The 27,869-nt window shown below is 45.5% G+C and overlaps 1 protein-coding gene and 1 pseudogene across 1 annotated transcript in view; one reads left to right on the forward strand and one right to left on the reverse strand.

The window, feature by feature from the left end:
* IQCA1 (IQ motif containing with AAA domain 1) overlaps positions 1 to 27,869 on the reverse strand; it is a 169,544-nt gene that overhangs the window by 113,793 nt on the left and 27,882 nt on the right. Inside the window, exon 6 of the mRNA XM_013984621.2 lies at positions 10,326 to 10,531. Within this exon, the coding sequence (XP_013840075.2) occupies positions 10,326 to 10,531 (206 nt within the window). The remainder of the gene's footprint in view (positions 1 to 10,325; positions 10,532 to 27,869) is intronic.
* On the forward strand, positions 21,551 to 26,501 carry LOC102159338 (annotated as a pseudogene).

Below are 27,869 nucleotides of genomic sequence, written 5' to 3' on the forward strand. Positions count from 1 at the left end.
ACAAGAGCCAAGGTACGGAAACGACCCGAATGTCCACGCCTCCGTGTGTGCTAAACAACAGGTGACCTGTACCTGCGACGGAATACGATGCAGCCATCAGAGAGAAGGAAATCCTGCCACACACGACAACGTGGATGAAGCTGCCTGGCACTGTGCTGAGTGCGCTAAGTCAGACACAGGAGGGCAAACACCACAGGAGCCCACTTACGCAAGGGATCTAAAATCGTCGTAGAAGCAGAGGGGTTGCCAGGGGCTGGGGGAGGGGGGCACAGGAGGGCATGAGCCACAGGGTACGGTTCTGTTGGGTAAGATGAGTTCTCCAGATCTACTGTATAGCCTAGGCCCGTCGAAAACAGCATGGCACGGCTCACTTAAACGTTTGCCAAGAGGTCCATCCTGTGTCAAAGGTTCTTACCACACACACACACTAAGAAATCAACCACAGAGCGGGAGCCAGCATAAAAAAGAAGAAGGTCAGACCCTCAGTTCCTACCCAAGACCTACTGAATCAGAACTGTGATTCAGCGCAGAAATCTGTGCTTTTGTTTTTTTGTTTTTTCTTTACATGGCCACACCTGCGGCATATGGAAGTTCCCACGCTGGGGGTCACATCAGAGCTGTAGCTGAGGCCTATGCCAGAGCCACAGCAACACAGGATCCAAGCCACAGTTGGGACCTACACCAAAGCTTGGGGCAACACTGGATCCTTAACCCCCTGAGTGAGGCCAGGGATCAAATTCACATCTCACAAACACATCTAGTTCTTAACCTGCTGAGCGGCAGTGAGAGCTCCAGAAATCTGTGCTTGGACGAGCTTTCCAGCTGATTCTGACACCTGCCCCCGTGTGAACGACACTGCAGGCTGGCCCATGTTTAGCTGGACCTTCGACTAATCTCTGCCCACAAGCTCAGCTCAGCTCAGCTCAGCACACATCCGCCGAGTCCCAGGTAGGATTCCAGGTTCAGGGAAGACTGGAGGTGGACCAAACCGCCCTGCCCCCAACGGCGGGCAATCTAGCGGGAAAGACAGGCTCAAGGGAGGGGGCATGGGGAGCCCGGGGTAGAACTAGAATAATCTATGGACCCATGGAGAGAAAGCCTGGCCATGGCATTTGCAGAAGAGCCACGGGGCCTGTCCTTCAACACGACTTGGGGCCTGGAGGAGCCGAGAGAGCCCCTAGCTGCTGAGTGTTCTTCTCTGATTTACTGGGAAGCCGACAGCAAGATCAGGGACTTCACGCAGGTGTGCACCTGTCGCCAAAGCCTCTGTCAATACCGCCGAGACTTTCATTTCTCCCCCGTCTCTTCTCAGGTCCCCCGTTCAACCTAATATATTTTCCACCAAAGCATAAGGCAGGAAAGAAAGTAATTCACCTTCTCAGAGGAGTCATTTACACATGTTCACGTCTCCTCCACAGGCCACAGCTGCTTTTGAGAACCTACTGAAAATATCATCATACGAGAAATTCAAAATGATGGCCCCGCGATTGCCACCCCCGCCATCCCTTTCCCCCTCCGCCTGGAATTTCTCTTTTCCTTCTGCAAGTAATTCATGATGAATGCAGAAAACTTAGGACATAAAGAACAATAACAAAGAGGGCCACGAGTCCGCTCTGGATGGGATCTACTGGGAAAATTCTAACGGCTTCTTTTTGTCGTCCTCACAAGTCCTCAGAGCAATTCGGAGCCCTCCCCTGAGAACCAATCTGGGTTTGACGCAAGGCGCAGGTTGCAGAAAGCCTCCGCTTGCAGTGGTTTTAGTTCTGTCAGCAGCGACCCATGTTTTTAGCCAGGACACCTGATGTCTCTGGGTCCCCTTGGTCTCCTGCAGGATAACTGGAGCCGGCCAGCCTTCTCAAACCCCATGACTCCTATCCTCCCTCCCCTCTCCCTGCACAGAGCATCCCCAGGCTCTTGGGAACAGGCCCGGAAGCAGAGACGGGGGAGGAGCCAGGAAGGAGGAAAGCTCCAGATTTCCAGGTGATGCCTAGGGGGCAACCCAGCCTTGGGCAACTGCCATTTTTCCTCCGAAATGGCCACAGAGTCCAAGACACGCAGGGCAGGGTTTCTGCTGCTGGAATGCTCAGGACGAGGAGACACGCTGTCCGAGCATCCTGGCTTTGGAATCGAGAGACCTATGAATGGCCTCTGATGAGCCAAGAGCCCCAAGAAAGCCACTCAGCCTTTGTGAGCCTGGGCATCCCAGAAGAGCATCTGTGAGCAGCAGCCCGCGAGGCCCCTCTTGGAGAAGCAGGAGACAGGGACGCAAGCGCAGAAGGAAGGCCCAGCTGCCCGAGGTGTGAATGGTGACAGGAGCTGGTGCAGGACAGAGGGCCCAGGGGACCTGGGCGGGGACAGCACCCAGGCTGCGTGGGAGAGCCCTGCCAGCCTTCTGCACCCCAACGACACTTTCCAGGCTGACAGGACACTGACATTCTGCCTCTGCTCCAAACACGCCACCCACCCTCCATAGATCCCTCAAAATGCCAAAGCTTAACCTGCAGAACTATCCACAGAAGGGTGAATTTTACCGCATTTAAATTAGAGCTTAATTTTTTTTTCTTTTTTTGTCTTTTTGCCATTTCTTGGGCCACTCCCGCGGCATATGGAGGTTCCCAGGTTAGGGGTCCAATTGGAGCTGTAGCCACTGACGTACTCCAGAGCCACAGCAACGTGGGATCCGAGCCGCGTCTGCGACCTACACCACAGCTCACAGCAATGCCGGATCCTTAACCCACTGAGCGAGGCCAGGGATCGAACTCGAAACCTCATGGTTCCTAGTCGGATTCGTTAACCACTGTGCCACGACGGGAACTCCTAGAGCTTAATTTTCATAATGAACAAAACTAACAAAGCATTCCAAGACCACTTCCAGAAAGGATGTACGATGGCTGGTGATCTGTGGACATGCCACATCCTGCGCCCCCGCCCTGGGGGCTGCAAGCACATTCCCCACGTCCAGTTGCTGTTCACCTGCGCTGTTCTTGTCCCCCCCTGCCCCGGCTTTTCCCCCACCCCCACCCCTGGCAGCCCTTCCTCCCCCGCCTCCACCGCCCGCTGGAGCGCTGCAGGACGGATCAGGACAGCGGCATTTTGAAAAGACGTTTAGGGCTGTGAATGTGAGGGCCCAGGCCCAGGAATGAAAACACAGGGCCTACGCATACAGCAACTATTCCAAACTGCAAATTGTGTGTCTGAGAATGTGAAGGCCTTCCCATCCGCTTGAAATATTTACTGAAGCTGTCTCACGGGCCACGTGTTACTCTAAGGGCTTATGTGTATTTTTCTATATTATTCTACCTATGAGATAGATATTGTTAATAACCTCATTTAAAAAATTACTCTTTATTTTTATTTTTTTTTTAGGGCCGCACCCACGGCACATGGAAGTTCCCGGGCTAGGGGTCCAATGAGAGCTGTAGGCTGGCAGCTGCAGCTCCAACTGGACCCCTAGCCCAGTAACTTCCACTCCATAAGCTGAGGGTGTGCCCCACCCCCCAAACAAACAAACAAACAAAACCCCCTCTAGGTCCCAATCCTTGAAGCCCTTGAATGTTATAAGAAACAAGATCTCTCTGTTTGAGATGTGATTAAATGAGGGGATTGTTTGAGATTATCCTGGTCCCTAAAGGAGAGCATGTGTCCTTACAGAGAGGCGCGAGGGAGACTGGACACAGAAGAGGCGGCAGAGGGATCATGCGGCAGAAACTGCAGGGACGCGGCCACGAGCCGAGGGACGCCCGCGGCCTCCAGAAGCCGGAAGGCGTGGAGAGCAGACTCGCTCTTGAGCTTCCAGAGGGGACACAGTCCTGCGGATACTGTGCCTTCAGACTCCTGACCTCCTGCGCTGGAAGATACATTTCCGTTGGTTCAAGCGGCCACGTCTGTGGCCATTCCTTCCAGCAGTGAAAGCAAAGTCACACATGGGTTAAATTACTGATGTGCAAAGCACCAAGAACTCCTGGTACAGAAAGCTGCCCGGTGAATGTCAGCCTCTCTTATTACTGCTGTTATTATCGTTATTACCGAATACACGGCTAATGTACCCGGTCTCCAAAACGGTTATGATTACAAGGGCGGCCAGCAGTGAGTCACAGGAATGTCCCTCCTCTGACTTAGGATCTGGGACCTGAGGTTCCGAAGAAACCCTAGATTGTAGTACTTGATAACAATGGCTATTTCAAATAGCTGTCCTTTTAAATTTATCTTTTGCTTTTTAGGGCTGCACCCAGGGCATATGGAGGTTCCCAGGCTAGGGGTTGAATCGGAGCTGTAGCCGCCAGCCTGCACCACAGCCACAGCCACACGGGATCAGAGCTGTGTCTGCAACCTACATCACATCCCACGGCAACATCGGATTCTTAACCTTTAGCGAGGCCAGGGAATCGAACCTGAAACCTCATGGTTCCTAGTTGGATTTGTTGTCACTACACCACGTTGGGAACTCCTGGCCTGGCAATTTCTGCATGTCACAGGCATGCCAAAAAAAAAAAAAAAAAAAAAAAAAAAAAAAAGAAAAGAAATGCTACTGACACAAAGACCAAAGGATTTTTCACCTCCTCTCCGTAATAAAATAAATGCAAATTAAAAGATTACTGAGATTGTATTGTTCTCTTAGCAATTCGTCACAAGATTAAAAAGATAATCACTGGGTCATTAGCAGGGCATCCATGCAGCAGAATGTGAAGCAATTATAAAAGATACTTTTTTTGGAAAATATTTTAAGGACACAGGGAAACCCAATGCTAAATTTTTAAAACCGAAAAAGGATTCATAAAACCGTACTTAAAATATATGCCATGAGAGAAAGATCCTGCAAAGAAATTTACCCAAATTTTTTACAGCAGCTCTCTCTGCATACTAAAATTCTAATTTAAATTTTCTTCTCGGAACTCTAGCTTGTGAATTTTCTACGACGAGTGTGTGTTATTTTTAACACTGGGAAAAAGACGCCCTTTAAAATAACTTAAAAATCGACTCGAGAAACAAACTCTAGTATCACCCCATTTGGCAACGAGCAGTGTTGATGAAAGGAGGTAAGAATAACTGCTCTAAGTTGTGGGAGCATAACTCTGTGCAACTTCTAGGAATTTTTTAGTTGTCTTTGTGTGTCCTGTTGGAATTTATCCTGAGGATTGATCATGTTTCATGTTTCAAAAGACAATATTTGCTTTTTATTTGTCTTTGATTTAAAAAAGCAAGGAATAGGATTCTTATCAAAGTCAATCAGATAAATGTAATCCAATTACGAAAATAAATGCGCCCTCGACCCTTCATTACTTCAACAAGAGCCATCTTTACTTCTCTGTGAGTTACACACAGGAGACCCAGGGAGCCGCTCTGACTTGGCCTCCAAACTGTCAGGTCAGAAGCACCGGGATGGAAGGTTCTCAAGGGAACCATCGGCGGGGGCTGGGTCTTCAAAGGAAGCCCCCAGCACGTGGGAGGGGGAGGGCCCGCCCCGCTCCCAGGATGCCGTGCGGCCCGCGGGAGATTCCCACGACCGATGCGCCTGCCCCCCCCACCCCCCACCCCAAATGCCAGCCTCCAGCTTCCCTAATTCTTCCACGGAAAGAGACTTTCCAAGAGTGTCCAGCAGGCCTTGCATTAATCTCCTTTTTAAAAAGTCAGGTGTTATAAAATTTCATATGTTCATTTTGATTTTCCCAAATTAAGTGCTTGCTTTTCTTTTTCTTCTAATGTAGTTTTAACTAGGCTTTCTAGTTACAAAAATCATACTCGAAAAAACGTCTAACAGCCCGGAAGAAGACAACATGAAAAGTAACATCGCTCCCGTCATCCCCAGGGGTGGCCGCACGAACAAGTCTCTAGTGTATCCTTCTAGAAATTTCCCACGCATATGCAAACATGGATTTAACAGGTTAAAAGCAGGTGTGAATCTATCTATGTATATATGCGTACGTGCGTGATGTATAGTTTAGCTTGCTTGGGTTGCTCTTGTATACAGTGCTTTCAGCTTGGTCGTGTGACTTAATAAATTGGATTTGAAGAGTCCATATAGAAATAATCATTTCGTTTGTAGAAAACGTATTAGTGGGCATCTGTTCTCTGACGTCCTGAGAAGAGGGAGGGGAGCCGCTGAGAAGGAAAGTTCCTGAACGCAGGGCATGTCATCCTCATTAACAATGAAAATGAAGGCTTCCGTCATAAACCAAGGTGCGTTCATCGGAAGGCAGAATTCTTTTGAAACCATGCCTTCCACCTAAATGTCCATGATTGCAGCAAATCATCCACGTACATTTCTCCAGACACAATTGTGTGACTGGATAAGGACGGAAAACCGCAGTACTGTTGGCTCGCACACCCCGGTGCTCAGACGGGAAATCGATCCACCCGCCCTCCTGTGTGGGCACCTGCCGACCTCACCGGGCTCGCCTTCATGAGGGGGAGGGGCACAGGAATGAGCAGACGGTTTCAAGCCCGTAGAACTAACAATGGTTCACACACATCTCATTTCTTAACAAGCCCACTGCTCACTCGGGAAGTCAAGCTCAGCCCACACGGTCCTGAGGTTTGAGTCGTGTCCCCATATGACCGAGGAGGAGTCCGCCAGCACAGAGAGGCCAAGTGACTCGCCCGAGGCTGCACAGCTGTTTCTCAGGCAGCAAGGCTCCAGTCTGTGTGATGACGCAGACCCCCCTGGGGACGCTGCTGGCAGAGCTCAAGGCGGAGACAGAGAGGAGCTGGGGGAGGCGCTCAGGCAGGGGTTCCGAAGGAAACAAGAAGCTGGTGAGGCAGCAGGTGGGGGAAGGGAAGAGAAAGTGGATGAGCGGCGACACCGCTAGGTCTGGGGCTCCACCTTCCAAGGTCTCGGCCAAGGAGAGGAGGAATGCTGAGACCCCAGCAGAAACGCCAGAGTGGCTGCACACAATCCAGGACCGTGTGGGCTGAGCTTGACTTCCCGGGTGAGCAGCAAGCTGAGGGGGTTATTAGATGGAGCCAGGAGGAGGGGGCCTGCGGGTGGAGGGTCTGAGAGCCCCCTGTCCTCCCAGGCCTGAGCATGGCCCCCAGTGTGCCCCAGGGGGTGTGGGGGTCCTGAGAGAACCAGTGTCCCCCCAGGGCTGGGCTGAGAAACGAGAGGGCTGAATTGTGGCTACCTGGTGACCGAGGGGTCACCAGGCAGCCTCTCCTTGTGGACCAGACGGCTATACCACATGCCAGCAGGAGCCAGCCAGGGCGCTGACCCAGCACCTGCCCAGGTGCCGGGCACTCTGCTGGCCCCCACTGTTGGCGGGAGGGTTGCTACCTCTCTTTGTTGTCAGAGGCCACGAGGGGAAGAAAAACAGGGAGACTCTGAAATGACTCCAAATTTACTCAAAATAGACCGTTAACCTTAAGAAGACTATTTTAAATCAGGAGAGATTGTTACCTGTAATTGGCAAATTTAAGGTTTTCTTGAATTGTGAGTGGAAGTTTGGGGGAGTGGCGTCTAAGAACAAGGCTAGTGACCAGAAGACTGGGTTTTGGTGTTTGGATATTCAAATAATAGGAACACATGCTATTTTTAAAAACAAAAACACTAACATCTTTGCTGATATATTATCTTTGATGTATTTCTAACAGCTTTATAGTGCAGAGTTAATGTATAATAAAACGTTCGTATCTAATTGTATAATTTGGTAATTTTGAGCTATCCATGCATCCATGCATCCATCCATCCATCCATCCATCCATCCATCTTCTATCTCAATGAAGCCATTACCAGAATGAAAAGTGAGGAGGAAAACTGATAAAGAGCAGATACAAACACACACACACCTCCCTCCCTATTAATATTTTTCCCTATCTGTGTATTATGATCACTCGTCAGTACAGAATTAACACAATGTCAAATTTCTCACTTTGAAATAGTCCTTTCATTTAAAAAAACCCTTGTTTTGCTATAAAAATCCCTGATAAATATGGTATAAAAAGCTCACAAAATCAATTAATTTTGAATTTTAAAAAATCATCCGCATTTAAAAATTATATTGATATAAAAAAGGTCAGAACTCCCCAATCAAAAGCATGTAACTGTTACATCCAACATTCCTGAAGAAACCTGGCTATAAAACTTAAGCATTATTGAGGAAATTGTGTGCTAGACTCCCACATAGAATTAATGCATGGGAAATGCACGGTTCTTTCAGTTTTTCTAAATATTGTAGAAGTAATGGCTCTATGTAGGCTGCCAGTTGCTGCATCTAAGTCACCCCGACACTTTGTGACTGAAACCATACGTGCTTATTATGTCACTGTTTCTGTGTGTGGGAACTAGATGTGGCTCAGCTGGGTGCCTCTGCCCCAGGGTCCCCCACGAGGCGGCAACAGTGTTGGCTGGGGCTGCAGCCTCATCTGAAGGCTCATCGAGTTCAGGCAGGTGCTTGTGGACAGGGCTCGGTTCTCAGGCTGGAAAGAGGCCCTAGGTTCCTTGCTGGCTGTTGCCAGGACCCTTCCTCAGTTCCCCACGGGGACCTTTCTGCTGGACAGCTGACCTCTCCCTGGGCCAGAGGCAGAGAGCAAGTGAAGGGGCGAGAGGCGAGCCAGACGGCAGTGACATCCCACCGCCGCTGCTGCCGTGTTTTTGTCTTCAGAAGTGAGGTCCTAGGTCTCCATGCACTCAAGGGGAGGCCATGACCGGAGGAAGAGGTGGGATGGTGGAGGCCATGCGGAAGCTGCCAGCACACATATAAACATCTTTTTTTTTTTTTTTTCCTTTTTAGGGCCACACCCACAGTGTATGGAGGTTCCCAGGCTAGGGGTCAAGTTGGAGCTGCAGCTGCCTCCACCACAGCCACAGCAACGTGGGATCTGAGCCGTGTCTTCGACCTACACCACAGCTCATAGCAACGCTGAGCGAGGCCAGGGATGGAACCCCCATGGGTACCACGTAGGGTTCTTAACCCACTGAGCCACTACAGAAACATCCGTACCTTCTACTGTAATTTTTGAGGGAAGTTTGGTTTTCTGTTGCCAACAATTTAGAATTCCTTGGTCCTGGGCCTTGGACACAGCTGGAGTCCATGCATCTCTGAAACTAATGTGACAGCACAACACCCATCCGAAAAAGCCACCCACTGCTGGTGGCCCAGTCGGCTCCACGGCTCTGGACTGAGCACAGCAGTCGGTCCTGGGTCTCTTTCCTGCCTCTCTTGAAATAAACAGACTGCAAAGCTGTTCGGATTGGGTTTCCTACAGAGCGTCTGTTCTCTGCGGAAAACTGGACTGCATTCTACGCATTGGTTGTTGTACTCGCTTCTCTAATAAAGAAGGACATCTTTTGCAAACAAATCCACCTTTCGTAAACAAGCTTCACTTTGTTAACATTTCACTCAAGAGCATCAAAGAAGACCTACTACGGCAGACTCTCGGTACAGGAAGGGTTTAATATGCATGATGCCTTGTCCCAAGAACTGCTACTCCCCCATCATTTCAGGGAGGCCTGGGGGCCAAGTGTCAGGGCCCAGAGTCAGCAGCTGCCTCAAGGGAACACCGAGGGACAGAGAAAGGTCATGACTGAGAATTTGGAGCCTCAATCAATTAAGACCAAATCCCACAAGGAAGGTGTTTGTGGCTGGATGCCCTTCCCACAGACCTGGCCTGTGACATCCTACCATCTTGGGGTTGCCACTGACTCATGAGGTTCAATCACATGTGATTAAAGAGGTATTATATAGGCTGCATTTTTTTAAAGGGGGAAAAAAGAAATTTTTTTTCTTTGTCCTTTTGCCTTTTCTAGGGCCGCTCCTGTGGCATATGGAGGTTTCCAGGTTAGGGGTCGAATCGGAGCTGTAGCCACTGGCCTATGCCAGAGCCACAGCAATGTGGGATCCAAGCCACGTCTACAACCTACACCATAGCTCACAGCAACACTGGATCCTTAACCCACCGAGGGAGGCCAGGGATCGAACCCGCAATCCCATGGTTCCTAGTCGGATTCGTTAACCACTAAGCCACAAAGGGAACTCCAGAAATTTCTTTAAAAAAAGAATTTCTTTCTGAATTCTTAGCCTTGACATTTCTCTTTTCTAAGATGAAGCGAGGAGTTCCCCGGTGGCTGAGCGGGTTAATGATCCAGGATTGTCAGCACTGTGGTTCTGGTTACTGCTATGGTGACGGTTTGATCCCAGGCTGGGGAACCTTTGTAGGCTGCAGGCATGGCCAAAAGAATAATACTAAAATGACGTCAGAAAACCACATGATGCTGAATCAACATGTTTCTGTGCTTGAACACATACAAGAACACCAACCAAAAGAACCCCCCCAAACCCATCAACCACTGCGGAGGGGCTGTCGGGACAGGTGATGGCGGCGCTCTGGCTCACCTGCACTCGATGAACCAATGCCGGATCTGATCCTGAAGGTTCTCCTTGATGTCAGGACCTTCCATCAGCCTCAGGTTGTCCTGGATGGTAACCAAGGCGTCCCTGTACTCCTCTTCGTGCCTCATCTGCACCTCGTTCCTCAGGTGGGCCACCCTGTCAGCCTGGAGCACTGCATCGCTGACTTCGTGAAAGGAAGGAGGTGGATTCTGAAAATGCAAAAAAGGCTTGGGGTCATAAAGATCACAGAGCTGGTGAAAAATATTAGGCGTTAGGAAATATGTTGGAGTTCCCATTGTGGCTCGGGGGTTAAGAATCCGACTAGGATCCACGAGGATGCGGGTTTGATCTGTAGCCTCACTCAGTGGTTAAGGATCTCGTGTTGCCATGAGCTGTAGTGTAGGTCGCAGATGTGGCTGGATCCAGTGTTGCTGTGGCTGCGGTGTCGGCCAGCAGCTGCAGCTCTGATTCAACCCCTAGCCTTGGAATTTCCACATGCCACGGGTGTGGCCCTAAAAGCGTGGGGGGGAAATGTGTCGATATCTTCAACAGTGTCTTACCAAAGGCGCATGAGAAGTAGAAAGTGAACAACAGAATGAGGTCTTGCAGGAGACTTGAAGCAGTGATTCGCTGTCATGAGGAAGGTTGGGGATCATTCTGTTCCATTTCCCAGACACTGGCTGGGGTACACGGTTAGCTTAAATAATGCATATTCAGTAAATCATTCAAATATCATTGAAGTCACAGAAAGTAAAGCTTTTCCAAGTCTTCTTAGCAAGTGGGAGAGAAAAGAATACAGAATGAGAAAGTAAATGAAGCAAGAATTGATGAAAAGAGTGTGAGTGTTCTGAGTTTAAGAAAAATGACGCCAAAATCCACTCTGAAAACACCCCCCTATTGTTAGAGACCTCCAGGGAAGGAAGCTTCCAGCTGGTCCAGACATCCACTCTAACTCTGTTCTATCCTATCCTGAGAACGTTCTCGCTTGACATCTGCTGATCAGCAAGAAAACAACGCTTGGCTACCGCACACCAAACAAATGCTCGGAACGGGTCCAGCGTCTCCGGAAGGCAGTGCTGGCAGAAGATACCAAGTCACTTTGGAACACAGCTCCTGTTCTTCAGACTCCCTAAGGAAATGAAGTTGGCAGGATGAGAGTACGTACCTCATAGTAGGGAACAGAGTCCGATAATCGACAAAAGCACTGCCTCGAGGGCTTGGATGGAAAGAATTAAAAGGAACTTGGAGAAGGAGAACATGCATGAGGCTTGTGGTACCTGGAGTCACAGGCATGAGGTCAAGATCCTGAGCTCTAAGGAGTTCAGAGATTTGGCTCAGATCTCGTCGTGCGAATTAAGGACAAAGTCAGTGGTGTGCTGGAGCCAGCCTGTGAAGACTCTGAGATCCATCTGATAGATTTTCCAGGAATTTTGCAAGCTTGTTGATGAGCACAGTTATTTTTAAGTGCTAAATTACATAAACTTATGATTAAATTATGTTAACAATCCAAGTTATCAATACTAAAAACTCATCATTTTGTAATTCTTCTTACTGGATTTCATTCTCATTTATTTATTTATTTTTGTCTTTTTAGGGCCACAGCCATGGCACATGGAGGTTCCCAGGCAAGGAGTCGAGTCAGAGCTGTAGCTGCTGGCCTACACCACAGCCACAGCAACGTGGGATCTGAGATTCATCTGTGACCTACACCACAGCTCATGCAACGCTGGAACCCTGACCCACCGAGCAAGGCCAGGGATGGAACCCACATCCTCACGGATCCTAGTCGGGTTTGTCATTTATGTTCTCAGTGTTGTCTATTGTATCTCCATGGTGGACACACTGTATAATGCTGTACTCCTGAGTGTATTTTTCTGTGTTCATTCAGGTTCGTAGCTTGACGTTGGCTATGATGGAACATTTTCCACCACTGAAATGAGCAAATGCTCTAAACGAGGACTTGATTTACGGTCGTGATTGGCTCATGTAGACCGAAGACAGTGGTAGAGAAAATAATACAGATAAACATGCCAGTGTAAGTCTGTATCCATTACATCGCGACTAGTACACAACGGTGAGGAAATATTTTTCCAGTATCATCTGATTCAGCAAAGGAGTCCTTGACTTAAAAGATAGGCTGAATGAGTGTTATTCAGGTATAGATTTCTCTCACTTTCTTTCTTCTCTTTTTTTTTTTGGTCTTTTTGCCTTTTCTTGGGCTGCTCCCATGGCATACGGAGGTTCCCAGGCTAGGGGTTGAATCGGAGCTGTAGCTGCCAGCCTACGCCAGAGCCACAGCAACGCGGGATCCGAGTCGAGTCTGCGACCTACACCACAGCTCATGGCAATGCCGGATCCTTAACCCACCGAGCAAGGTCAGGGATCGAACCCACAACCTCGTGGTTCCTAGTGGGATTCGTTAACCACTGCACCACCGCGACAGGACCTCCTCGTGACTCACTTTCACCTTCCCCACTCACGCACGTGAAAATGTCAACCGATGTTCTTACTGGAACGACATCCACGTGTCCGTTGCAACCGCAGATGGACAACAGACAACAGGGTTCAGTAAACATCAGGGAAAGTATTTCGTGAGACTCCATGGCTGTGTGGAATGGGCCACGAAGCGTCATGTATATCTTACTGTTATTTGTAAACCGTGTGTGATACTCACAGCAATGAAATGATAATAAACATAGGTATGAATAGATACGCATTCATTTCTTTGCAGAGAGCTGTGGTCAAGCATCAGCAGCACAGCCCCGGGGACATCCAAGACTAGAACCCAGCTGTCCGAGACTCGTCGGTCGGCTGCATCCTACCCACTGCCCGCCGTCTGTGGCCCTTCTTCTCAAAGAGGCTCCGAGGGGTGGAATGGATACAGAGGCCTCAGAATCCAGGGCAAAACTAACGAACCCCTAAAGATTTTCGCTGACTCAGAAGCGTAAACGCATTTTCCTCTTCCAGGAAAAGGGAACAATAAAAGCCGAGGCTGTGAAGGGGAAAGAGGACGTGGGCCGTGGGTAGCAGGGAGGCGACGGGCTGGAGCGGGCAAGGAGAATTGTCTAATGCTCTCCCGGACGGAGCAGCGGTTCTCAACCTATTCTGCACCTCAGAGACCTCTGTCGGTCTGGGGACGCCTACGGATGAAATAACATTTTCAAATGCATGGAGATAAAACACACAGATTTATAAGGGAACCAATTAATTATACCGACACACAGCTCTAGCTGGTACCATCACACTGGGATCATGGGTTATTGAGAGAAAGGCCGTGGAGATAAAGTGCCATTTTCACATCACATCATGGGTACACACCATCCACACGACTGCTGGCTGGTGAGGGTCACCTGGGAGATCCCGACCAGGCTCCTTCCTTCTGCAGAAGGGCGCGGGTGCTCACCCAGCGCAAGGAAGCCGAGACCCTCCCTGTTTATCCCTAAGGCAGGGGATGGACCTGTGCCCTTCCCGGGGGTCAGGGCAGGGCGCACATTCTTCTGGGGGGAGGGGGGCTCATTGAAACAGACTGTTCCTGGGAGAAGAGGGAAAGAGGAGGGGGTGGCAGGAGGGCGTTTCAGCCGAAACCTGAGCGAAATGAGTCACCAAGATTTCCTTCGATAGACGAGACGTTAGGATACTTTCCACACCATGTCCAAAAAAAATTGTAGCCAGAGGAATGTCAAGCTACACATGTAATACTTGATAAAAATAGGCACTCGAGTGTCTACCAAAATAAGACAATTGTCTATGTTTAGTAGAATAAGAACATAAGAAGGTAAAACTTTTGATAGGAAAAAATCCCCTAAAACTGCCTTTTTTTTTTTTTTTTTTTTTGCTTTTTAGGGCCACACCCGTGGCTTATGGAAGTCCCCAGGCTAGGGGTCAAATCAGAGGTGTAGCTGCAGGCCTACACCACACGGGATCTGAGCCACATCTATGACCTACACCACAGCTCAAAGCAGTGCCAGATCCTTAACCCACTGAGCAAAGCCAGGGATCGAATCCACGACCTCACATATACTAGTTGGGTTCGTTAACTGCTGAGCCACGATGGGAACTCCCCTAAAACTCCTTTAAAAATGAATCTAGAATCATTTTGAAGAGCAATGTTTTTTTAAAAGCCAGCGATCTAAATTGCCTCAATAGACACGTGCTCACAGCCATGACTTTATATAATCTATTTGGTGTCAAAATAAAGAGATAGGAATTCCCTTTATTTAATCATTTAAAGAAGTATCCAATTCTTATATCTTCAGGTAATATTTTTCATTCCCACTGTCATGAAATACAAGATTGTAATTCATACAGAAATATTTATATGATCTCTCCAATGACTATTTTAAAGTCAATCGTTTTCATGAAGATGTTAAAATGTATCTCTGCTACCCAAATTTCGTTGATGAATATGTAAAATCCTTTTGAAGTCTTGCGTAAACGGTATGTATGATTCTTTTTTTTTTTTTTTTAATGGCTGCAACTGCTGCATATGGAAGTTCCTGGGCTAGGGGTTGAATCAGAGCTATACCAGAGCCACAGCAAGACCAGATCCAAGCCACGTCTGTGACCTATGCCATAGCTCAGAGCAACGCTGGATCCTCAACCCACTAAGCGAGGCCAGGGATCAAACCCGCATCCTCACAGACACTATGTCGGGTTCTTAACCTGCTGAGCCACCGGGGAACTCTGGTATGAATCAATGAATCACAGGATATTGCTCCCCAATTACACTGTTCTTATGTGAGTCAGATTTTTTTTCACAGATTCACACATACGAACTGTGGTTTATTTAATTGGGCCTCCTCCCCTTGGAATCCCTGAACGTGAATTAATGCGCAGGCCACTCTGACTGGTATCCTGTTAAGGGCTCTGTGTCAAGTGTCCAGCCAACGTCCTGACACCTCCATGATCTCTGACAGAAACACAGGTTTCTCAGCTCTCCCCAGATTTTCGTAATTGGCTCAGTGCTCTGGCCCATACGTTCCTTCTCTACATTTCTTTATGAATGTCACATCCATCTGTGTGTGTGTATGTCTTTTTAGGCCCCGCCCGCAGCATATGGACCTTCCCAGGCGAGGGGTCCAATTGGAGCTACAGCTGCTGGCCTCCACCACAGCCACAGCAACACCAATCCTTAACCCACGGAATGAGACCAGGGATCGGACCTGCGTCCTCATGGGTACTAGTTGGGTCTGTTACTGCTGAGCCACCACGGGACCTCCACACCCATCTTCTGAGATAGAACTAAGGACGGGACTATCCCCTTGAATAGCTGGGGACAGCGAGGTCCATCACCCGGTGGTCATCCCGCCCATCCGACGTTAACGAAGGAGCCAGCATCAGGTTTCCCGACGCCTCCAGCTCTGTGTTTCTCTATTACACCATGCTGGGCTGTTAATATGGGTGCATTCAAGCGTGTTCCTCTAGATAGACTCTCTCTGACAAAAATACATTTGGGGTCATTTGCAGCTTCTTTCTCTAGTTGCTTTTGAATGTAAAGGTTATAAATATATTTAGGTCCTATGTTAATGAGCAGCTGTTCCTTTGGGCTAAAACAGCCTTTCCTCTTTAGCAACTTTGGTCATATGGAATTCAAATTTGTTAACTTGCCGCATAAACAGCAACTCATTTAAAAATAAATTACGAATATTAAAAGGAAACAGAACACGATACGACACCATAGGCTGAAATACATCAGCTGTAGAATAATGCATCTTAATGAAGGCTTCCCATGTGAATAAACCGTTATATTTACAAGCTTTCCACAGTTAATGACCCAGAACTGGATAACGAAACCTACGCTTATAGAAAGGTCCTCCGTCAGCAAAAATATACATATTAATAATTGATGTAGCTGTAAAAACAGGACATAAGATGATGCTTCTTGGGTCTGTGGAGAAATGACGCCACGGTCCATTAACTTAAAATGCTTATCTAATGTTTGATGGGCTTTGGTCTTAAAAAATCCTTGTTCAAATTAGTAAGATAAAATGGACATCTGTCCAAACGACAATCTATTCAATTTATCAGTCAAATAATAAGTGCAAATAATAAGTGACTTACTGCTGGCGACTTTCTTGGGAAGCTCGTGTTCTCGGGGGGTTCTGCTTTGTCCTGGTGCTTTGGCGTCACTGGAGGTGAAGAGGGAGCAGTGAGAGGAAGGGACAGGGTCTGTTCCAACAAGTGACAGTCCTGTGAAATCTCTTGCCGTCGTCAATGCGGAGATTAATTAGCCGAACGTGGCCTCGGAACACAGCCCGCATCAGCATCATTAGGGAGCGTTCAGAGGCCGCTCCATGCTTCTTGCTCTAATTTTGCATGTGGAATGCTTCCTGCTGTGGAGTAAACGGCTCCGTCGGTCCATTTTAAGATCGTGTGTGTGTGTGTGTGTGTGTGTGTGTGTGTGTGTTCCAGTTTATGAGAATGAGCCGCTTTGATCCGTCACTTCATTTCAGAGTAAAATATCTATATTTGTATATCGTGTTTATACAAATACACCTTCTCAGACAGATGCATCTAGCAGGAGAAGGAGAATAAAGGCTGTGTGGACAGGCAGAGCTGATGGTTTTCTTTTGCCCTCTGCTCATACTCCAGTTACGGTAAATCTTTATTGTAGGATGCCACAATTTCAGTGGATGCCAAACAATCAAGCAATTTCTAGCCTGCTAAACCTAATTTCTAAAACATTTTAGTAGTTTTAAAATTTGCTGAGTTAGGAGCTGGCCTTGAACAGTAGAGTTGAGCTTGTAATTACTGGGGGGAGCTTAATTTGCTCCTTTTGTGTCCTACTTTCTTTTAAAATGTTTTAAAATAAATACTTTGACAGCATTGAAGGTTTGTGAGACACTATTTTAAGTGGTTTACAGAATTTTTTTTGGCCTCGCCCATGGCATGTGGAAGTTCCTGGGCCAGGGATCAAACCTGCGCCATAGTAGCAACCTGAGCCGCAGCAGTGACAAGGTCCGATCCTTAACTGGAAGTGCACAAGGGAACGCTGCAGTTTACAAATATTAACTAATTTATTCCTCATAATAAACAGGCTTTTGTGTGGGTACCATGACTATCTTCATTTTATACATGAAGAAATGAAACTGAGGCACAGAGAGGTCAAGGAACTTCTCTAGGGTCACACAGCAGGAAGTAGCAGACTGGGGCTTTGACCTGAAGCATGTACTTCCAGAATCCCTGCTTTCACCCTCTATGCTTTGCTGCATCTGATAGGTTTCTTCTGGCTTAAAATATTTTGTCTGGAAGTGTTTTTCTTATGGGTACTATAGATCATACTTTTTTTCTGTCTTTTGTCTTTTTAGGGCGACACACACAGCATATGGAGGTCCCCAGGCCAGGTGTTGAATTGGAACTGTAGCTGCTGGTCTACACCACAGCCACTGCAACTCGGGATCCGAGCCGTGTCCAACCTATACCACAGCTCACGGCAACGCCGGATCCTTAACCCACTGAGTGGTGCCAGGGATCGAACCCACATCCTTGTGGATACTAGTCAGGTTCGTTAATCACTGAGTCACGAGAACTCTTAGATTACACTTTAAAAAAACGTACATTTGTAATTTTTACAGACACTGCTGAGCTTCCTTACAAAAAGGCTGCATGTTTGATACACTCTCCCCGCAACAGAGTACAACAGAGCCTTTCTTTCCTCACCTTGCCAACATCATGATATTAACCATTTGATCCTGGCTGACTTAAACCAGCAAAACATGGCAATTCAATAAGCATTTTTGAATCATGAATAATGTGAGCATTTAAATCCATAATTATAAGTCATTTTTTTTTTCTTTTTTGGGGGCCACACCTGTGGCCTATGAAGGTTCCCAGGCTAGGGGTCGAATTGGAGCTGCAGCTGCTGGCCTACGCCAGAGCCACAGCAATGCGGGATCTGAGCCATGTCTGCAGCCTACACCACAGCTCACCTCAACGACAGATCCTTAACCCACTGAGCGAGGCCAGGGATTGAACCTGCTACTTCATGGTTCCTAGTCAGATTTGTTTCCACTGCACCATGAGGGAAACTCAAGCCATTTCAAAAAAAGAAAGAAAGAAAAAAAAAAGCGGGCAAGCATTTATCTAGTGCTTACTGGGTACAATGTACCAGACACAAATTGGAATGCTTTGTAGATACCAATATCTTTAATACCTAACTATGTCTAGGGTCTAGGTTCTAGCATGGTCTCCATTTTGCACACGTGGAAATCGTGGCACCAAAACGTCAAATCATCACCCCAGTTCACAGGGCGAGTAAATGACGGAACCAGAGTCTGAACGCAGGCAGGGTGGCTCCAGCGTTCCCGGCCTTGGGTGCTCTACTGTGCTTTGCCAAAGGACTCTGTAATGGGTCCTAATCCCAGATAAATAAAGGCACATATCCTGCCCCTAGAATATGGATGAAAGAATCCCAAGATCAGGTGAGAAAAGGAAGAGAATTATTTTCTTCGTTTCTGCTGTCCCAGTGTCCCAAAGGCCTGTGGCAAGAATAACACAGAATACAAATAATAATAAATACTTCCCAGAGATAAACCCACACACATAGGGTCAGTTAATCTATGAAAAAGGAGGCACAAACATAAAAGAGAGAAAAGAGAGTCTCTTCAATAAATGGTGGTGAGAAAACTGCATAGCTACATGCAAAAGAGTGAACCTAGACCCCTACCTCACACCATATAGAAGAAATTAGAAATGGATTAAAGACTTGCATGTAAACCCTGAAATCATAAAACTCCTAGAAGGAAACATAGGCAGTAAACTCTTTGACATCAGTCTTAATGATATTATTTTGGCAAAGGCAGCAAAAGCAGATGTAAATAAATGGTAGTACATAAAACTAAGAAGCTTTTTCACAGCAAAGGAAATTCTCAACCAAACTAAAAGGCAACCTACTGAGCGAGAGAAAATACTTGCAAATTATATATCTGAAAAGGGGTTAAGATCCAAAATATATAAATAACTTATGCCATCTAATATCAAAATCCAGCCTGATTAAAAAGTGAGAAGATGACATGAATAGGCCCTTTTCCAAAGAAGCCATACAGACGGCCAACAGAGACACAAGAAAAGATGCTCAGCGCCACTAATCATCAGGAAAATGCAAATCAAAACCACAGTGAGATACCACGTCACACCTGTCAGATTGAGGATTATCAAAAAAACAAAAAAAAAAGTGTTGGTGAAGATGTGGAGAAAAGGGAACTCCTGCACACTCTTGGTGGGAATGCATATTGGTGCAACCACTATAAAAAGCAGTATATAGATTTCTCAAAAAATTAAAAACAGAATTCCCACTTCTGGCTATTTATCTAATAGAATTCCCACTTCTGGCTATTTACCTAATAGAATTACCACTTCTGGCTATTTATCTAAAGAAAAGTAGTAACACTAACTCCAAAAGATCTATGTTCACTGCAGCATTATTTATACTAGCCAACATATGGACGCAATGTACACGTGTCCATCCAGAGATGATGAAAAAAAGATGAATAAGTGAATGAACACACACACACACACACACACACACACACTGGAATCTTAGCCATAAAAAAGAGTGAAATCTTGCCATTTGTGGCAACATGAATGGACCTGGAGGGTATTATCTAAGTGAAACAAGTCAGATAAAGACAAACACCTTATGATTTCTCTACATGTAGAGTCTAAAAATAAAACACATGAACATCAAAATAAGACAGAAACAGACTCACTGGGCAGACACAAACTGGTAGTGGCCAGAGGAGCGGGGTCAGGGGGTGGCGGGAGAAACAGACTAAAGGGATTGGGAAATAAAAACTTCCAGTTATAAACTAAATAAGTCACAGGAGTGAATGTACAGCATAGCAAATATTGTCACTAATACTGTAACCACTTTGCGTGGTGACCATTTCAATCTGAGGTTAACAGATGCAAACGATTGTCTTTGGAGTGGATAAGCAATGGATCCTGCTGTACAGCCCTGGGAACTATATCTAGTCCCTTGTGATGGAGCAGGATCATATGAGAAAAAAGAATGTATGTATGTCTGTACAACTGGATCACTTTGCTGCACAAAAGAAAACTGACAGCGCCCTGTAAACCAGCTATAAAGGAAGAAGTAAACATCATTTAAAAAATCAGAATGTGTATCCACATCAAATCAGTATGATGTACACCTGAAACTAATGATACTGCACATTATTAAATGTCAATAAAAATAAAAATACTTAAAATCAAATTAAAGGTTCTCAGTTACCGACTAAAATTCTATTTAACAGATAAGAAAAGGGTAGCTTTTCTTTTTTTCCCCAAAGCCTCTTGGGGTGGACTTTTAAGATCACAAGATTATTCAGGGCGTCCTCCTCAGGCTCTGGTCCCCTTGCTCAGCCAGCCTGTGAGCTTTTCATGCACACTAACCACCCCTTTCCCCAGTGAGCAAACATTTTCCTGGTGCAATGCACACACACACACAGTATATGCGGGGGCGGGGGGGGGCGACTGCTGTCTTAGGGATCTGGTGACATCTCCCTCCACACCTGCGTAAGGTAGACGCAGGTAGACCCAGACTCCGTGGGCTTCTCCACTGACCCTGCCTTTTCATATTATACTTTCAACAGACTGATTTCAAGTTCATGAATCCGAGCAGCAAGTAACAAGGGCTAAGACACTTCCTATCTTGAAACCAGTGGCCTGCATATTTTAGGCAACAACTGGCTGAAATATTCTGAAGCTGAGATATGTTGTGTTTTGTTACAGAGGAAGGTGGTTGCACTTGATAGGTTTCCTTCCTAGGAAATCAGTCAGTTATGGTGACAGCAGGACGTCATTTCCCAAGACAATGAACATTCCTTGAAGGAGGTCCAAGCTCCAGGCTGGGTCCGAAGCCCTTTCGACAGCTCTGAGAAATAGGTGGCACGCTCTTGCTCTACAGAAGGAGAAACTGAGGCACAGAGGGAGGGCGAGGGTGTGCCTCCAAGTGCCCCCACCTCAGGCCACCCCAGCCGCCTCTTTGTCAACCGAACGGGGCAACCCTTCAATGCCCCCACCCCCGCCCCAGGCAGGGTGACGCGCACTCATTTCTAAGATGCTGTGGCCCCAAGACACTGAGGCACAGCTTTTCTTTTTTTGCATTTAAGGAGTGAAATAAAACTAAAAGCAAGACAAAACCCCCATAAATCACGGTGAATCTTTTTTGGTAATACATTCGCTCCTAGAAACCACCAAACATCATTTGCAGCCAAATATAACGTCGAATGCACAGGACCAAGCTGGATGACGTGGTCTGGGGTTGAAATCAAAGGGTGACGGTAAAAAGCGCTTCATCCTGACTCCTGGCTCATTGGGGCTTCCAGGGGCAGTCTCCCAGGGAAGCCTCAGGAGGAGCTGCCTTTTAGAGGCGCTCCTTGGGTGCCCACACTCCTACCTGGGGTTATTTGTTAATAAGAAAGAAGCCTAATTTATTGACCAAAACATAATTTATAATGGAGCTAGTTTCATGTTCGCATTGGAAGGGGAGCAGGGTTTTATGGCACTTGGAGGATTTAGCTGATGCATTTCCAAGTGACAGTTCTTCCTCTTTAATAAGTGACCCCTAGTGTTCTTTATTCCCATGCAAACATTGATAGCTTGAGGGTAACATAAAATACACCATGGTCATGGCTGCAGGATACGTTATTTCAAAGAGATCCACAGAAAGAAATGGATTACCTTCATTAAGTTCCTTCTAGAGCCACTCCACTCCATTGACTCTGCCAATTAAAATAACTGCACATGAATTTTTAGAGTGCTATTTATTTTCCTTTGTAGATTTTAGGATATAAATATTTAAAATGGCAATATCAAAACGTAATTTATGGGCTAATGGTAAAGGAAACACTGGGTCAGGAATGAGGATGTAATGATACCTCTTGCTCTAATTCTGGTTTCAGTTACTAAACAGCCACCCCTGGAAACAAGCCAAGCTTCCCATAAAGATAAAAATACTGTTTTGATTAGAGAAGTCGGTGGCTTATACACTGACATGATGTAACAAAATAAAATAATGGAAAAATGAAATTTTAAAATGAGTAGACAGTATCTTAATTAGTGATATAGTGGAAAATCTATTTAATTGAAAACATTTCTAGGATTTGGGGTAACGGATTTTTATGGTTATCAGCCAGCGAACAGAAGACACCATTCTTTTAACAATTGAATCCATATACTTCTCGATGGTGTAAAATTTCATAGAACACGTAATACCAAGAGAAGACATGCTTGGAAAAAAAGCAAACTGGAGAAAGTCACATTTAATACAAAACAGACAAGCTAGCCTCCTTCTACTGTCCAAACTCTGTACTGCTGGAAAATTAAAACAGACTTCTTTTATTTGAGCTGAGCAGATATAAACTACAAAGTACAACAGAAAAATTACAGTAAAATACATGTAATTCTATCTTTATGTGGTATCAGTGGAAGTCGCTAAGACTTGAGGATAAAAAAATCGCATCTGGCCATTCCCTAAGTTTCTGGCACATTACGCATAGGAGACGTTTGGTAAAGTAGAATTAAATTAAGTGGAAATTGTTGAGTCAAAACTGCTTCTTACATAGAATTTCATGTTAAATCTGGATTATCTTGGATGGAATCTTCTGACTGCTCGTGTAACTTTTAAGGTAGAAAATTGGAGATAACCATTGTTTTTATCATTACATCTCATATCTGTGTGTCTCTTTTGGGTAGAACAGAGGAATAATTTTGTATCTTTACCTGATCATCTGGGTACCTATATACCAAACAATTTGGAGAGCTTAAAAGAAAACACTGATAACATGCTGTGGCCCTTTGCTTTTATTTTTAAATGTGTGCCTTTTTTCCCAGTTAATGCAGTAAAATTGAAACATTTTTGGCTAATACAGACAATTAAGACCAAAAAAAAACTTCCCAAAGTCCTGATATTAAAAAACAAGCATGATTTAAACTTGGTATATTCCCTTTCTTTCTTTTATATGTGCATGGATGTGTATATATATTTCGTTGAAATCATATTATATGTATAATCTAAACCCTGTATTTTGACTCTGAGCATTTTCACGTCATCAAAAGGGAACTTATTTACAAAGCAGAAACAGACTCTCAGACATAGAAAACAAACTTCTGGCCACCAAAAGGGAAGAGGAGGAGGGATAAGTTAAGAATGTGGGATTAACAGGTACACACTACGATACATAAAACAGACAAGCCACAAGGACCTACTCTATAGCACAGGAAACTCTATTCACTATCTTGTAATAACCTATAATGGAAAAGGGTGACAAAATGTGTAACTGAATCGCTTTGCCAAACACCTGAAACACTGTACATCTATTATATTTCAGACCGTTTTTAGGATTCCGGCTTAAGACGGTGGGATAGAAGGACTGGAGCTCAGCTTCTCTCCTAAAAACAACAAAATCCACACCTAAAGGCTGAGCACTCTCCACCCAGTGGACCGGAGACCTTAAAGAAGATGCCCTCCTCCAGAAGACAGAGAGGAGCCCCCTCAGGAGCCGGGTGGTTCTGCCATGCTCTGTTCAGGAGCATCAGGATGGGCAGCTTTGCTCTGTTGCAGAAGCCAGTAAGAATGAGACTGGTGGTGGCGAAGGAACTGAGGTTTTAAGGAATGAACCTTATGAAAAGGATGGAGAAAAGGGACAGTATACACACAAAATTTATCCCTTAAAGAGCAAAGTTCCTGCATTCGTGAGGATGATGCTCCCGAGGGCTCCTTGGTGTTTCACGAGAAAGCCTGGAACGCATCCCCGACTGCAGAACAACTGTAACGAATGAATACACGAAAGGTGGCTTCTTCATTAAAACTGAAACATGGCACAGACCAGACTTGGGAACATTAGAAAATGTACATGGTTTAGATCCGAACACATGGAAAACTGCTGATACTGTACACGGATACTGCAGATCGAAGTCCAGTTGAACCAGCAGACTACAAAGCCGATGAAGACCCAGCATTGTTCCAGTCCGTCAAGACCAAGAGAGGCCCTTTGGGACCCAACTGGAAGAAGGAGCTGGCAAACAACCCTGACTGTCCTCAGATGTGTGCCTATAAGCTGGTGACCATCAAGTTCAAGTGGTGGGGACTGCAAAGCAAAGTAGAAAACTTCATTCAGAAGCAAGAAAAAAGGGTATTTACAAACTTTCATCGCCAACTTTTTTGTTGGATCGCCAAGTGGATTGATCTGACAATGGAAGACATTAGAAGAACGGACGATGAAACCCGGAAGGAACTAGAAACATTACGTAATCAAGGTCAAGTAAGGGGAACAAGTGCAGCCGGTGATGAGTGAAGAAGACTCTGACCATGTCTTGCAGTGTCGACGTTTCCAGACGTGTGCTTGTGGTTATGTGCCCATAGGCTCGGGTCCCAACCACGTGTGTGTATATATGTTTGTGTGTGTCCATCTGTAGCTGTATATAAAATGCACGTAGAGCTGCAGATCAAAATACACACACTTGTGTATACATGTACATACAAACATACTGAAGGGATTAGTACAATTTCTCCAAAGTACTGTACCTATCTTCAGAAAGAATGCAAAAGAAAATATTTTCAATGTATATACCTGGAACAGATTTTAATAATTATCAGAGTAATACCACTAATGGATAAATTGACTGCAATGCAATACTAGCTGGTGTGTTTCATAAATGGCAAGTTGTGGACCAATAGATACAGCCTTTTATCACTTTTCTGTTCTTTTAAATCAGTCTCGCAAAATTTTTAATTTTAGTCCCATAATCAACAGACTCCTACAGAAAAATTTATTAAAAATCTTTTTGGAGTTCCAAGGAATCTGGAATGTATCTCTGAATGTATTTATAATTATGTGTTTCTGGATTTTCATTCTTATCCACCCAAATTGGACAATATCTATTAGTAAGTAGTAGAGTTACAGGCCAGTTTTTACTTGTTTGCCCCGAGGAAAAGATCCTTTTAAAAAAAATTCCATTTTTTATTGGATTCTCGTGTCTTATTCAAGTATCTTTCTACATCAAACCTAGCCAAAATGGAAATGACGGTCCGTGATTTATAACAAACACTATACAACTTTCAAACTCCTGTTAGGCAAGCAAAGAAACTGATGAAGAAATTAATAGCCCTGTAGGCTGTTTAGAAAGACTGGAAGTACAGCACTTCCATGGAGTCTTTTCCGAAATGACTGTCTTCTGAAATTACAGCTTGAAAACTATGCAAATGATCGAGATTCCTCACAGCTTACACGGTCGAACATAGACAGTGATAATGTTTTGTTCTTTTGAAATACACTTTAAGGGGGAGAGGCTGTCTCAGAGATAGGAAGACTTCCAGAGGCAGCACTAGGCTTGTCTGCACACGGGTGGGAGGCCCTGCCAGGGCCCGGGCACCTGCACCCGCTGGGATGTGCTCATGTAGGAGCTGGTCCTGAGTAAGCGTAAATACGTTGGAGAGAAGCTGCTGCTGCCTCCTTTTTCTTTCTTCTTCTTCTTTTTTTAATAAGAAAGGAACAATAGTTAGGTAAGATTTTTATCAGCGTCCGCTGTCCAAATCCAGTTTGTACCCCGTCAGTCCCGGAAGCTTGAATAGAATGATACTGTGGAAGCCTTCAGGTTCCAAACTGTCTCCCTTGAGCTCCAGTTCCTCCTCCGACGTGCCAGCCCCTGTGCTCATCTCACGTTAGTGCTCTGCTTTGCGGACAGTCCTGCCCCTCCCTGCTTATTGTTTCCCCACGTGTCCTGCGTCCCCACTGAAGGGACTGCGGTGACAGACGAGGATATTAGGCTCAGTGCCTCACTGCGATGTCCTGGTGTCCTCGGCTGCAGACCCCACGTCGCACATGTCCTCGTGTACTCAGGATCCAGACTGAGGTGTACTCTCCGGGCACTGCTGTGACATACGTTTTGTCAAAGCAGAACCACTGTCTGCAACGTGTTTGATGCGAAGAAGATTATTGCTGATTTTGTGAAATAAAGAGTCTAGCCCTCTCCTTTCACTGAACTTAACTCTCGCGGGCGTCTGTAGCATCGCTGGGAGCTTGGGCGCACGGGGAAATGAGAGCCCGGTGCATGCATTTTAATGTTTTCCTAACAACTGTGGAGATTTGAGGGAATGTGTGGTGAATGTAAAATATCTAGTTTACTTGGCAGTCTCTTGTGTAAATTACAGTAAAACAAAGTAAATGAAATTTAAACCAAAAATAAATTTGATCACCCAAAAAAATTATATGTCAATTTTTAAAAATCTATAAAAAAGAATAGCAAATAGGAGAATAGCAAATACTGTTACATTTCCTCAACAATAAACGTTTTAACGGCACCAGGTAATTCTATGAACAAAGCCTAATAAAACTCAAAAAAGTCAGTCCTGAACATGTTTTCAGTGGTGGCACATCACCACATTGATGTAGGCTCACCGTAAAGCACTTAATTCCATCCTTACTCTAGAACACTAGACTTGTTTATTTCCAATCTTTCATTATTAAAAACAACACCATAGGAAACTTCCATGCACATACACTTTTATTTCTGATGATTTCCTTAAGGTAGAAATAGAAGGGGGGGGGACTAGGATATATTTCCATGATTGTGTTGCATGTTGTTAAGAGCCTTTTTTAAAAAAAAAAATTTGGGGTGCACCTGTGGCATGCAGAAGTTCCTGGGCCAGGGACTGAACCCATGTCACAGCAGTAACCTGAGCCACAGCAGGGACAACACCAGGTTCTTAACCACCAGCTTGCTAGGGAACTCCCTTGTTAAAGATCTTTCAGGAACTCTGAACCCATTTAACTCACTCTGTATGAGAATCAACATCCCGTCACACTCCTGCTAAAATTATAACTTGAAAAAACTTTACCCCCGTCTAAGACAGATACAAGTTACCTTCTATCACCAGTTCTGAGACGCATATTTTTCACAGTTTAACGCACCTGAAATTACGGATGGATGTGTATTACAAGAAGGATGTATTTTTGGTTAATTTGTCCAAATATTTTCTTTCATTTTCAACCATGACGTGTCTTATAATCAATAGCATCTTAGATTCAGTGAAATACGGTATCTCATTTAATTTTTAACTTGTATTTTTTGGCCATTTGGTGAGTAACGTGATTCCTATAGGACGCCTACAGACCCTCACTATACATTTCAATGTCTTGGAGAATTTAAAAAGTTTTAAATTGTGGTGAAAAACACAGTGAATAAAAATTATCATTGGAGCCATCTCTAGGTATGCCATTCGGTGACGGTAAATATAGTCACATGGTTGTACAACTGCTCTGGGGAAATTTATTTTGCAAACTGAAACTTCATACCCATTGAACAGCTGCCCATTCTCTTCTCCCAGCCCCTGGCAACCACCGTTCTACTTCCCATTTCTGAGTTTGACGACGTGAGCTCCCACATAAAGATGGAATCACACAGTACTTGTCTTTTTGTGACTGTCTTGTTTCACTTAGCATAATGTCCTCAAAGTACATCCATCCTGCAGCATGTCCCAGGATTCCCTCTTTTTAATGGCTGAATAGTATTCCACCTGGCACAGTTCCAAAATCATAAAAATCT

Source organism: Sus scrofa, chromosome 15 (assembly GCF_000003025.6).
Source record: "Sus scrofa isolate TJ Tabasco breed Duroc chromosome 15, Sscrofa11.1, whole genome shotgun sequence".
Taxonomy (NCBI): Eukaryota; Metazoa; Chordata; class Mammalia; order Artiodactyla; family Suidae; genus Sus; species Sus scrofa.